General features: G+C 32.0%; 1 protein-coding gene across 1 annotated transcript in view; it reads left to right on the forward strand.

Annotated features, from left to right (window-relative positions):
- Sms (Spermine synthase) overlaps nt 1-14,737 on the forward strand; it is a 78,019-nt gene that overhangs the window by 49,112 nt on the left and 14,170 nt on the right. The window contains exon 4 of the mRNA XM_074170713.1: nt 14,322-14,444. Within this exon, the coding sequence (XP_074026814.1) occupies nt 14,322-14,444 (123 nt within the window). The remainder of the gene's footprint in view (nt 1-14,321; nt 14,445-14,737) is intronic.

A 14,737-nucleotide genomic window follows, 5' to 3' on the forward strand; every position in this document is an offset into this window, starting at 1 on the left:
AAGCAATAAATCAGAAAAAGAGATGTTTTATTAATTTTTGAACAAATAGTAAATGTTCAAAAACGTTTCCGCCACCTTCCAAACATTGGTACAAATGAACTTCCATTGCCGCCCTCACATGGTTGAGAATCTAGGGAGTTATTTCTCTGCAATGCCTCATGATATTCCCTCTCAAATCTAATGTTGTTTATTCTATCTCATTCACTTTAGACTTCAGATGATCCCATAGAAATAAATCTACAGGAGTCATATCCGGAGAACTTGGTGGCCATTCTGTATAACCTCTTCTATCAACGACCAGGAAAATGACCATTCAAAAATTGTCGCACTGGAGCTGCATAATGAGAAGGTGCGCCATCCTGCTGAAAAACTATTTCATTTTCGATTAAATTTATATCCTCCTCAATCGCCCTATTGATGCACGGTATTATTCGATTCCCCAACATATCCAAATATTTATCACTAGTCAAATTCGATAGGAAAAGGTCTTGTGATGTGGTCACCTAAAATTCCTGCCCAAATATTCAGTTTTTGAGGTCGTTGGGTATGAACTTGACGATATAAATGAGGATTCATATGACTCCAATATCGACAATTTTGCCGATTCACCTTTCCATTCAGACTAAACTTACAATCATCCGAAAAATAAATTTTATACAAAACTCGATACGTCTATCGACATCATCTTCGCTCAATTCATGAACTAGTCTAATTTTATATGCATGAAATTGGTACTTATGAAGGATCCTGAAAACATTTGTACGACTGATTCCTGATTCTCGAGATACCTCAGTGAGAGATTGAGAATTTTCCATTAGTCCAACGTGCCCTAAAACTGCAGTACAAATAGCTTCATCGTTGACAACTCCTGAACGGTTATGCTATTTTTTGTTAACAGATCCAGTTTCCATAAATTTGTTCAATAATTCCGAAACGTATTTGTGTCGTACATTTCTTCCTGGATGTGTTAGGAATCACACGTTAAAAGGTAAGACCCCGTTAGTCCTTAGCTCTCACAAGTTTCTCAACTTCTGAGAGTTGTCGTACGTATGGGGGCAACAGCTGATTAACGGAAAAACATATTTCAAACAGATTTTAAACAGATTTTGCAACAGATTATTATTGAATATACGGGCAGCAGCTCTAGCACTATTTTTATTCTGGTAGACAAACTCACTATTTCAATCCGTTCTCGAAGCTTATAATCCATTGCTTCTCAAGAATTCACAAAAACAGAAACACCAATTGTAACTTCACCTGGTAGGTAATCGTTATTGTAGAATGAGACAAATACAAAATCAAGGGAATATCGAATCAAATTTAACTAGGCAAAATAAGACTGTTTTGAAGTATACTCCACAAAAACACCTATGAAACCTAGGTAACAGATTGTATAGAAGTTCTTTCAGGGTGACTCGTTTTGAACTCAAATAATTTCCAGCTTCCAAACTATGAGCTTAAGAACATAATGTATTCTACTTCGTTGAAATCTGTTCATCATGGATTATTTGATAACGCAAAACAATTGATCCATTAACAAAAAATGGTGACATGCTCTGGGGGTGCGATAAGGAAAGTTAGATCAAATGTGAATATGTCAAAATGAGGTATTGATGAGGTGTTTTTTATTTTTCCTGCAAACCATTGTTTCAAAAGTTATTCAGGGTGGCTCGTTTTCAACTCAAACAATGTGTAGCTCCCAAACCATAAACTTCAGATCATATTTTCTATACTTTGTTGAAATCTACTCATCATGGAGCATCTGATAATGCGAAACAATGTAGGGTGATCCATTTAAAAAAATTGATGACATGCTCTAAAGGTGCGATAGGGGAAGTAACATCAAATGGGAATATGTCAAAATGTGCCCCTTCGTATACTATGGTTGACGTTTTTTTTATTTTTCCTGCAAATTATTGTAACAAAAATTATTCAGGGTTGCTCGTTTTAAATGGAATGCACTGTATATTTATTTGCAATTCAGTAGATGTTCTGAAGTGAATGTTTCATATTTTCAAAAACAGAAAATATTTTCCGTAACGTCAACCATATGGAAAAAGCTAAACACATAAATTTCATTTTATACATTGATTTTTCAATATGTAAGCAAAATTAATGAATACAAGTTATTGTCTGTTTGGACTCTTCAGTGGTTCATATTACGCAGTAACTTTTGGGGCTGAACTTTTCAGTTAAAAATCAAAGTATTTTTAACAAAGAAAAATCTTCTATTTATCTGTAACTTGTCGTATTTAACCATTTTACCTATCAAAAAATTGTTAAGAAATAATACAATACTTATCTTAACGTTTCGGAGGCCGAAATCTGCCTCCGTCTTCAGAAATGGACGAAAAAAATCCAATATATTGGCAGTAATTCCTTTTTGATTATTCATTTCTTCAATTTTTCGACAGATGCCGAAGGAGTTTCGAAATATGAAATTATGTCAATGTTGTTGATTAACAACTGAAACATTCGATGTAATACAAGGTGCTCTCCGATATCATTTTCATGAATAATATTATTATTATCATCCGCCCAATAAGGGATTTTTATGTTGTTGTCAAGATGTGTATGCTAATATTATACTCTACCTGTTGATTTGAAGTTGATTTCGTGGATTATTTTTTTCCAAGGTAAACATTATTGCTCTCCCTCATCCTCTCGCCGAGATATTTTTGTGCTGTTATTACGACTCGTATGCTGATATTTAACTTTTCACTTTAATGAAATGAATAAAAAACACTTTTGTCTCTAATTACCATCAGGCAATTTTATTTATACGACCCGTTTCGGGTTTAACCGCATTATCAAGTATAAAACTAAAATGTGAAATTCAAGATTCAGAGACCTCACAAAAGTCAATCCTTCAAACACAGTTCTAAATTGTAATACAAATCTATATATAACTACCATTACAATCCCCTGAATACGTATCTGAAACAAAATTTCTTCAAATATAATAATAATTTTCGTCTACAAAACTCAGGTCCCCTTATGGACTCACCATTAGGTGCCATTTTGGCAGACATTTTCATGGACACACTAGAAAATACCCGCATCCTTAATAACCCCCTTTCTCAGAAACATATTGTATTTTGGTTCAGATATGTTGATGACGTACTGGTTGGTTTTGATGGTTCAAATAGACAAATGAAACAATTTTTAAACTTTCTGAATAGTCTGCATAACAAAATTAAATTCACAGTAGAATTCAAACAAAACAAGGAGCTTAACTTCTTAGATTTGAATATTTCAAGAGTCAATAATGGTTTTCAATTAAGCTGATTAACGGAACAACAGATTTTTAAACAGAATTGAATATCTACCGGAAAAACACATACACAGACTGTACAATTCCCTTTGACTCTTTGAGTCCACTCTCGCATAAGTTATCCACGTTTAGGTCAATGGTACACAGAGCTTTCGCAATCCCTTGACCTGAAAAGAATTTTCAAGATGAACTAAAAACAATTAAGGAAATTACAGTAAACAATGTAGGTATCTACTCTTGAATTTATGAGTTTAACAAACCCTATTATCTTCAGTGTTGAATTTTGAAGTTGGCACCCTGTTTCATTCAACTACCTATCCTATCTTACCTAAAAAATCCCCATATAACCGAGTTTTTTCAAATTTCACATTTTATTTTTATACTTGATAATGGGGTTAAACCCGAAACCGGTCGTATAAATATAATTGACTAGTGTTTTTTATTCATTTCATTAAAGTGATCATGACTTACCATAAAATAAACAAATCATCAATCACACATATTTAACTTTTCCTGTGAGTATGGTGTTGACATCGCCTTTCCATGATATGGAGTATATTTTTTTTATTCTTCAATGATAATATTACTATTACTATTACATTAAGAAATAATTATGCTATGTTTAAACTATGTTTAAAAAGTTTTAATGTATCTATCATTCATCTCCATGCATTTAGCTCGAAAGTATTCATGGAGTTTCATACGAAAATAAATATTTCGCAATGAAATCTCAGAGCATTCATCTCTCCCAACGTACCTGCCTGCCGAGCTAATACCATACTGGACATTGAATTATATCCAACACATCCATGCAAGATACCCCATATAGTCTTGCAGATGTTTCTCGTTCATTCTGCAGTAGGACCATGCTGAAATCAATCGAGTATATCATCTACAGACCGGTTTCGAGTTATTACCACTCATCAGTGCAAGAAAGATCTGACTCAAACAACAATGTGCCTAAGACTCGATTAATTTCAAAGCGTCTCGATGGCACGTATGAAGGCTTCGTCTAAGAGAAAGATCGTTAACTATTTTGAGCTCTATCTCGTGAACAAAGCCCTTGCTCAACTTATATTTTCAATTTTATTATTTAAGATGTCTATAAGCCTATTTTTATTAGCATGTTTCAAGAAGGATACTATGACTTCCGGTTTGACTTCTGCATGTGGATTCAAGGACAAATAAAAAATCAACATGATTTCTATAAATACATTCTTTTTGGAGATGAATCCACGTTTACAACAAATGGCGTTATCTTTTCCCAAAATTGTCAGATGAAAATCCAAATGACACAATGACAATAAAAACCAATATTATCAGAAAATAAATGTATGGTGCAGTACTGTTAACAACAAATTAATAGGGCCATTTTTTTCCACAACAACCTAACTGGTGGTACCTATCTACAAACTAACTAATTTTTTGAACAATATGAGCTTTCAAGAACTACATAAATTGTGGTTTGTACATGATGGATGTCCTGCTCATTCCACTAGAATTGTTTCAGAATGTTCAAATGGAAATTTGGTGATAAATGTTTATTACGAAATACTGATCCAAGATGGCCTCCACGTTCGCCAGATCTCACCCCATTAGATTTTTCATGAGGATATTTAAAGCAAAATGTTTACAAGTATCGACCATTCAAAAATGCTGAGAAGCTTGAAAATTCGACACGATTTCATTGTAGAAATATTCCAGCAAGTGTGTTGCGATCTACTCTTAGCGAATTTTATGATCTGACAATTAGATGCATTTAACGAGAAAGTGGATTCTAAGAAACACATCGATAATTCTTTCTTCACACATTTGAGATTGGTTAAGTTATAATAAAAATAAGCCGATAAAAATTGTCAAAACCATCGGCACCGCTTTCAAATACTATTGAAAACATTGTGTTATTCCTTTTCGATTATTTTGTTAATATTTATCTATAAAAGTAATAATATGTTCACTTTCAACCCTCATTTGTTTTGTTTCTTGGGTATTTGCGATTATTTTAAAAGGATTTCATGTTTGTCGATTAATTTGTAAAGCTTTTTCACAAACATTTCAAATACAAAATGTTCATAGAAAATGAGAGTTTTTGAATATACATATTACCATTATTAATGTTTTACCTCGTGAAAAATATGGTTTGTGAAATTTGAAAGTTGTTTTAAATATCGTTGCAACAAACATGAAGTTTGTGATTCCCTAAAAAAAATAATTCCAAGTTAATTGCACAAATATGCATGAGTTTGAATAAAATCATGCTCAACTAATTTTGTTATGATTAACTTATGAAAGTGTTTAGGGTGATTATAAAAAATTACAAACTGGGAAAAAATTAAAGAAAATAATTGAAAAACTAAAAAATGTCTAAGCATTTGAGTATTTGAACATAACTTTCAACTGCAAATAACTTTTCTCAATAACATTTTGCTGAAGTTTCTGAAAGAAGGGTGCTTTTCCCTTGAGCAATTTTTATATTTTTTTACCTATCTTGTATGCTGTTTGACTAGCAACCATTCTAAGTGCATCTAAAATTATTACCGAACATGCGCACTATCTGTATTTTGGTTGTAAGTATAGTAGCATCAATTACTCAGGTAAATTTTCAGAAAATATTCAAAATTACTTCTCTAAATACAAAATAACAACAGCTTTAATGAGTAATAATAATTTAGGCAGAACTCTATTTAATGCAAAACCCAAATCAGGTATACCTATATAGAATAGAGTGTGGCGAATGCTCTGCAGTATATACCTACTGGCCAAACCGGTAGAAATATTGACGTAACGCTCCGTGAACACGTCTGTTTGGCAAAAACTCTACAATGTATGAACAAAATCCTACACATATGTAATGAATCAATTAAAAACCTAAAATATATGCCCCTGAATGAGCAACTCGATTTATGTAGGTCTCCTCTCTTGAATTTATGAGTTTGGCAACTCCTATAATCTTCAGTGTTGAATTTTACAGTTGGTACCCTGGTTCGTTTAAGTACCTGTCCCTCTATCTTACCTCTCTATCTTAACTCCCGATATAACGAGGTTTTCAAATTTCACATTTTAGTTTTATACTTGATAATGAGGTTAAACCCGAAATCAGTCGTATAAATAAAATTAACCAGTGGAAATTAGACGAAAATGTTTTTATTCATTTCATTAAAGTATTTGGGTTGTGCAATCAATTGAAAAAATCCCATATGTTGCACACTGTAAATGATGAGCTGTTTCGCTTCGTGCTCTGTGTTTTCGATCCCCACAAGAATAATTTCCACTTCAGACGTCACCAGAAGATGGCAAGAGACGATTTGCCGAAACGTTTTTTCTTCCTCCTTTTTTCTTTCATTTTCATAATCTTTTTAATTTTCCCTCCTTTTTTATTTTCTTCTTTTCTTTTTTTCGCTGGATTCTTGATTTTCACTGAGTAGGTATCATTACACCCGTGCTAGAAATTGCACCATAAAAGGTAAGAAATCGTTAATTCTCAGCTGACACGAGTTTCAACAGTTACCGTTTGTTCACCGCATCCGATTTCCATTTCCAAATGAAATTTTAGACGTCAGTGAATCGATTTATTAATTGATTGTTGATTCAAACTATACATAAGAATGCAAAAATAGTTATTCACAGTACTATGATAAAACAAGCATTATCAGGGGGTCAATTGATACCTCTCAAAAATTTATGATTTTCATCTTCAATGCCAAATTATAGCATACTATTCAAATAAACAAGAACCGATACTGTCCATGGGGGAACCATGATATTGATAAAAAATTGTTTCCTCGAAGGCTATCAATTTGTAGATGCAGACAAACTTAAAAATTATCTGTTAGAATCTCATTTCGAATTCTCATTAGTCCATTGTGAAAAATTAACCTTTATATAATTTGCATTTATAGAACATCGACCTTCGATATCAACATATTCTTTACAATATGCCAAAAATAAGTCTAAAGAGATCTGGCATGTGATAAACAGCCTCAGAGGCAGAAATATCAGGAAAGTTGAAGCATCATTATGGCCTGATGTCTTAAATAAACATTACTGATTCAATGCTGACAAAATATCAGAAAATATATCAAATTATCTAAAATAACAATTCGTTCATGCCAGTCTCAACTCCCTACACTGTCGGTTAATGAACAGACATCTATCAGAAAACAACTACTCCCCTGGGCAATACCACGAAGGCCGTTAGATTATATCCGACAGGTGTCAGTTCAGGATTCTTTACTGAAGTTATTCCTGCATATGCTGTTGGCGATACAACCGCCGCAATATATTTTCTATTATTGGAACACACTTGCAGACCGATTTTGGGCTCTTTGGCCACTCATCAGTGCAAGGTATTATCTATCATCAACATAAAGTCGACGATTTCCGAACTAGGCTGAAACGGACAACAAACAAAAGGTTTGTCATCGCCCCATCTGCCTGTAAGCGAGGTAACCAACCGAATTGTTCTTTTAGATGATTTGATTTATAGCCAGTCTTCTTCAAGTATGCCCACTGACTATATAAGAAAAGAAAATATATCTCTACAAGTTGACCCATTAGCTCACTTTCAAAGCTGATTCTCTAGTACTCCACGATACCGATTCAACTGAAATGGGAAATACTATAACAACTTTTACAAATAAAACTACTTCAGGCATTGATTATATCTTTGTACGAATATTTGAAAATCTACCAGAAAATTCATTTGATATTCTGGTTCGTGTAATAAATAAAACTTTTTACAATGGTACATTTCCTGATTTCCTGAACATATCTGTAGTAATTCCCCTGCATAAAGGTGGTGACCGTGATGATCTATCCAACTATAGACCTATCTCTCTCATTCCTATACTAGCAAAAATTAGTGAGAAGTTGGTGAAGGCTAGATTATCTACATTCTTAAAAAGGGATCATCTCAAATGCCCAGTTCGACTTTTGAGCTTAAAAAAGGTACAAATGATGCAATATTTTATTTTTTGTATGATGTATATACTAAGATAAATCGAGGTGAAGCTATTGAGACGATACTCTGTGATTTATCAAAGGCGTTCGACTATGTGAACCACAGAATACTGTTGCGAAAGCTTTATCACTATGACGCTAGAGGTGTCTCTCAGGAATGTTTTGAATCAAATCTCTCAGGTAGAAGCCATGTTGTTAAAACGACAAAATACTCTGATGATTTGCCTGTAGAATGTGGTGTGCCTCAGGGGTCAATACTCGGACCAACTCTCTCCTTACTGTACATAAATGACTTGGCCAGAATAAATATTTCAGGAAAATTAACGTTGTTTGCGGACGATAGGAGTATACTCTGGAATAATAAAGATCCGGAAACACTTTTTGAAATGATCAGGGATGATACGTATGAAGTGAAAAGATGGTGCGCCTCAAACCAGTTATCCATGAATATGGCAAAAACTAATATTATGTCTTTCAAAGGTGAATTAGATGAGTTTGTCATGAGTGGGAATATTATAGGAAGAGCTGAAAGGAGGTACCTATTCTATATGAAAAAACTTTTTTCAGAGTGTCATGTAAAATCATTGTATATATTTTTCGTCTACCTTCCAGTTATCGTCTTATTACTCGGGACTCGCCCTGTATAATATTGACTTTTTTCCACAATAGTAAAAACAGCTCGACCTTTAAAATCCAAGTTTATTGAGGTGCGTTCTTCTTTAATTCGACAGGAGCTAGAAGGTCGACCGGATCTGCCGAAGTTTACGGTACTTTCGCAAAAAACATATATTATAAATAATTGACACGACATTGAATACAAAAAACAAACGAAAAACAAGATTTTGAAGCGGTATTATCAAGACTCAATGATTACACCTCTATACAGGCCGTTTTTTTCATCATGTGGTAACTTTGCTATATACTAAACCGTAACAGATACGAAGACGATTAAATGGGAAAAAGATAACTCTCATCGGGAACAATGCAATGGTCTGAGAAAATTCACGGGAACTTTCGCCCTTCTCGAGTTATATGGGGAAAATAAAAAATGCTGGTTTTCTTTTTTTTCGAATGGAACTGTTATTTCGTAGAATATCAAAAATGGAAAAGAAAAATATTATTGTATTCGAAGTGTACTATGACGATGTGATAATGAATATTCGATAAAACGTTTCGTGTCAACATGGCCGTCATCAACTTTTTTTTAATATGGACCTGTATTTATTCATTACAGATATTGATGAAGCGATAAATTCACAATCCAAGGGTATACCACATTTGATATTTTTATAGCGTTTCATTTGAAATAACTATCATTACCACTGACAACAATCAAACAGAAAAACAAATTATTTCATCATGAACTCCCTCAGGCTTATACGAGCTAATAAGCCTGATGTAGTCCTTCTCGACCAGCAGAGCAAGACGATATTTGTCGTAGAGTTTTCAGTTCTGGAGAGACGAATATCGAAGGAGGAAAAATGGAATAAGGCAGAAATCTTAGCCGGAACAGATGTAGAAGGCTGTCATTCTTGGCTCACTGCGCTTGCTCAGTGCACATGATGCTCGGACCCAATGATCACTCACCCCATGGTAGTGGGGAGTGGTCGTTGGTTGCAGACGTGCCCTCCCGAATGTATCGGGGCTTCAGGGGATAGGGCCTGACCAGCGCTTACTACGGTAAAAAATAATAACTGTATTCACTACAATATTTGAAATAAAATGATGAGTACATGATGGAAGTGAATGAGGAACTTCTGCGATAAGTGCAGGCACTTGTTTCGTGGAGAAGAATATAACACGTGGGAAAATTTACCTGTACTATATATATAATATATATATATAATATATATATATATATATATATATATATATATATATATATATATATATATATATATATATATTACTATATATATATGAACTTGAGAAACTTAGCGACTGGAGAAATGTACAGTAGAAAGGAATAACGGGATCTCTCAGTCAAAAAATCAAAAACTCTGCTTCACTTTGCCAAGCTTTCGCCTCTAGTGGGAAGCTTCTTCAGGGCAGTAAAATTGAGTAAAAAACAATCAGTTGAACATATAAATATATATCGAAATATATATATATATATATATATAATAAATCTTTCTCTGTATATATATATATATATATATATATATATATATATATATATATATATATATATATATATATTTCGGTAGGTATATATAGAGCCTGCCGGCGTGAAGAGCGCTGTGCCATTTATTAATAGAAGACAATATATTAATGGATAAATCATTGATTTATCGGAAAAAACATTGACTTATTTTAATAAATACGTTGCATTACTCCCTTCTGTTATCAATCATCAACCTTTTTTCTGAAATACTCAAATTATAAATGCAGTGCCAACCCAGTTGCTATAAACACGTTTGGAAAAATACCCTGTACCGTTGTTGAGTCTCTGAACCTCCCGGAACCAAAGGAGAAGGCCTTCTGCTTCTTTGCTAGCAGAATCAGAAGCAGCACGGAGGATGGAAGTCTACAACAGTAGCTGAGGGTTACATCGATCAATCTATTTCTTATAAAATGGCTATTGCAGAAAGAATAGTCCCACCGTTACAGCATCGTCCTCTTCACTTCAAGAATAAATGTTAATGTCCATGAAATATAATTAATGTATATAATAAAATAGTGACAGAATTTAATTGTATCTATATCTGTTCTTCATAATAAAACTTCCTTGAAAATTGAATAATTATGTTTCGTTCATTGCTATTTCGTCAACAAAATCCTGTAAAAAATAATAATAATAATGATAATATAATAAACCACTGTGGTATAATATATAAATACGGTACGTCAATTGAATCAAACCATTTACCCTCGGTACATAGTTGAAATGAAGTATAGAAAAAAGTTGTGAACCTATAAAAACGATATGTAGTAAAAACACAAATGAATAAAAATATGGACATACTTACAAACGCAATTGTCAGTAAGACATATCTTATATTATAATAATAAAATTAATAATAATTTATTTTAGTCAATGGGTACAATATGTACATATGGCAGGTTAATTAAAAACAAAAAGCATACTATAACACTAATAAATAACATTTATGACATTCACATTAGACTTATTCAGAAAATAACTACATTAAATTATCGTTTAGGTATTCCTGGCGACTATAGTAACACTTTTCAATGAGCAAGGATTTAAGACGGTTATAGAACACATTTTCGGATTTCAGAGTTTTAATCGAAGATGGCAGTTTATTATACAGGATGATCCCATAATATAGGGGTGATTTTTGTAATTTAGCTTTCCTGTGAAGGGGTACTCTCAATGAGTCTTTTTTCTGAGAATAGTACAGCGAACGTGTCACGAGAGGCAGCACTAGTAGTAGGGACAAACATAAACTATTCACATGTAAAATAGTGTTATTTACGTAATATTAATTTATTATTCAAAAATATGAATCTGTTTAAAAAAATTATTTTGTGCTGGTATAATGCCAACAAAGCATTGCTGTTTTGCGAATTGCACGTCGGTTAATCGATATCCGAAAGAAAACGTGTTTTTTATACCATTTATAAAACCTCATAATAATGAGGTTAGATGAAAGAAATTGATACATGCTTCGAGAAGAGTGGATTTACCAGTGTAAAAAATTACATAAATATTCATATGTATGCTCTAAACATGAAATGAATAGTAAACTTTTCATAGTTAATTACCATTGATTAGAATGAGATATATCCTCAATCATTTATTAAACTATATTCATTTATTATATTTAATTAAATTCATTTCATTACCATCTATATTTGCTTCATATTTTACTGGGATATAAATCTGAAATTCATAATTATTTTAAATTTCTTTTATTACAGAATCTACCGCTACTCTTTTACTAGAGTTTGTATATTAACCTGTCTATTAATTCACTTTTTTTCCCGTTGCTTTGTTATCCTTCACAGTTGCAAATTATAGTTTTGCTCCAGAAACATCATCTTGTGTTAAAAACTTTCTTTTTTATATGTAATTTACCATATGTTTATATGAGGATTAGACAGTGTTTGTCCCTACCGAACTACTAGCGCTGCTAGTGAGTGATTTTTCGTACTTCAAGAAAAAGATTCATTGCTTTTGCTCAGTTGTTAATTGACATATAAACCGGAAAATTTTGTGGAATACTTAGGAGATGATTTCTTATAGACACTGGTTTACAACTTTTACGATATTCCATGTCAAAAATTAGTCTCAGAATACGTTTCTGTCCTATAAATACCCTGTTGAAATCTGAACCGCACCCCCAAGACATGATGTTCAAGGAAATATGTGAAAAAGCCATTGCATAATAGATGCTAATCAGACTTTTCTGATCTATACAGTTTTTTATCTGCTTTATGGCAAAACATGCTTTATTGAGTTTCTTGCAGACACCATCAATATGAGAGTTCCTGTTCAAGGCTTCATCCACAATTGTTCCTAAAAATTTTACTTCTTGTGACATATCTATTTCATCAATAGAGAACATTGCATCTTGAATATTATTATTTCTGTTATGAAATTTCATTATCACTGATTTTGAGGTGTTCAAGACTAGTCGGTTGCGTTCACATCAAGACGTGAATTCATCGATAATGTTACTAATTTTGGTTACCACGTCGTGCATAGTATGTTTAGTGACTGTAACAGTGGTGTCATACTTTCAACACTGTGTTAAAAATATTTTTAACACGCTACTTTGTAAACATCATCTTTTAATACTTGTAACAAAAGCAATGATATTCACCACGAAATATAAACACAGTTCTCTAGATATCAACGGTATAAACCTCAATATCAATAACGAAAAAATTGAAGTTGTTTCATCAGTTAAATACCTTGGTTTTCAACTGGATAATTTTTTAAATTTTGACAATCACTTTGAATATATACATAAGAAAATATCGAAAAAACTATATTTTTTCAGTAGAATAGCACAAAATTTGTCAATGCAGTCCAAAGTAACAGTTTACAATACCATTATTCAACCACACTTTGATTATTGTGCTTCATTATTATTTTTATTTAACCTCAATAAATTAAATATGCTACATAAAACAACAAAATCGAGGGATGAGAGTAATCTCTAAAACAAATCGCTGTACTCCCATAAAAAGTATGCTTGATTATTTGAATTGGTTATCAATTGAAAGTAGACTCTACTATTTTATAATGACTCTAGTATACAAAATTGTAAATTGAATGGCACCAGAATGTGCCAGATTACAGATTACATAAAATTCAATGAAAACATTCATAATTATAATACAAGAAATTCCAATAATATACATATAAACAGACCGGCATTCGGAAATACCATGAATTCGTTAATTTTTAAGGGCTTCCACGAGTTCAATGAATTACCTGAAGAAATAAAAAAAGAGCACTCAAAGAATTGAAAAAAAAGTAATAGAATACAAATTTTATAGTTATGTGGAATTATTTGGGACATTATTGGCTATCATTTATTGATTTTTCATTTATTGTTTTTAATTGTTTTCAATTGTTCACTAGGGTATTTGTATCAGTTATGAAACCAAATATCTCTGTTTTAATAATAATTTTATATATATATATATATATATATATATATATATATTATATATATATATATATATATATATATATATATATATATATATATATATATATATATGTACCCATATTTCATTATCTATTCAAATGTTACTTAACATGTGATACTGAAATCTTTATATGTAATATTCACTGTCTGGCTACATGCTAGTTTAAATCTCAAATTATTTAAATTTGAAATTTTTTGCATACATTTTTTTTAATTTCATATTTTTTATTCATTTCACTTAAACGAAATGAATAAAATAAACTTTTGTCTAAATACCACTGGTAGATTTTATTTATACAATCGGTTTCGGGTTATAATGGGGTCAAACCTGAAACCGGTCGTATAAATGAAATCTACTAGTAGTATTTAGACAAAGGTGTTTCTATTCATTTCATTTAACTAGTGTTAAGTGCTTGGAGGCTGATTTGTTGATATATAATACTGTATATTTTTTCTTTCAGATGAACGTCTTTTGGAGTATGATATTGATAAAATTCTTTTCGAGCAAAATTCTCCATATCAAAAGGTGCAAATCGTACATTCTAAGACTCTGGGAAATATGCTTGTGTTAGATGATTTACAAAGTAAGTTTAGAAACATTCCTCATATCTTTTTTTGAAATTGGCAAAACTGAAAAACTAGGATGTTGAAAAAGTATGAAAAGTAACAATTGGATACTCAAATAAACTGTCGTATAACAACAGACTGATATTTTCGAATTAATTCTGATATTTTTTTCAACTTTTCCATTATATTTCGATAATTCACCCCAATTGGCATAATATACTATATTATTACAGCGGAGTCCATCAATTTATCTTTTTAATTTTTAGTTTTCAAATTTGATTAAATAACCAAAATTAATGGAAGTCAGATA

The sequence above is a fragment of the Leptinotarsa decemlineata genome, unplaced genomic scaffold, assembly GCF_025532065.1.
Source record: "Leptinotarsa decemlineata unplaced genomic scaffold, Ldec_3_MD MMD2_P_RNA_scaffold_9, whole genome shotgun sequence".
NCBI lineage: Eukaryota > Metazoa > Arthropoda > Insecta > Coleoptera > Chrysomelidae > Leptinotarsa > Leptinotarsa decemlineata.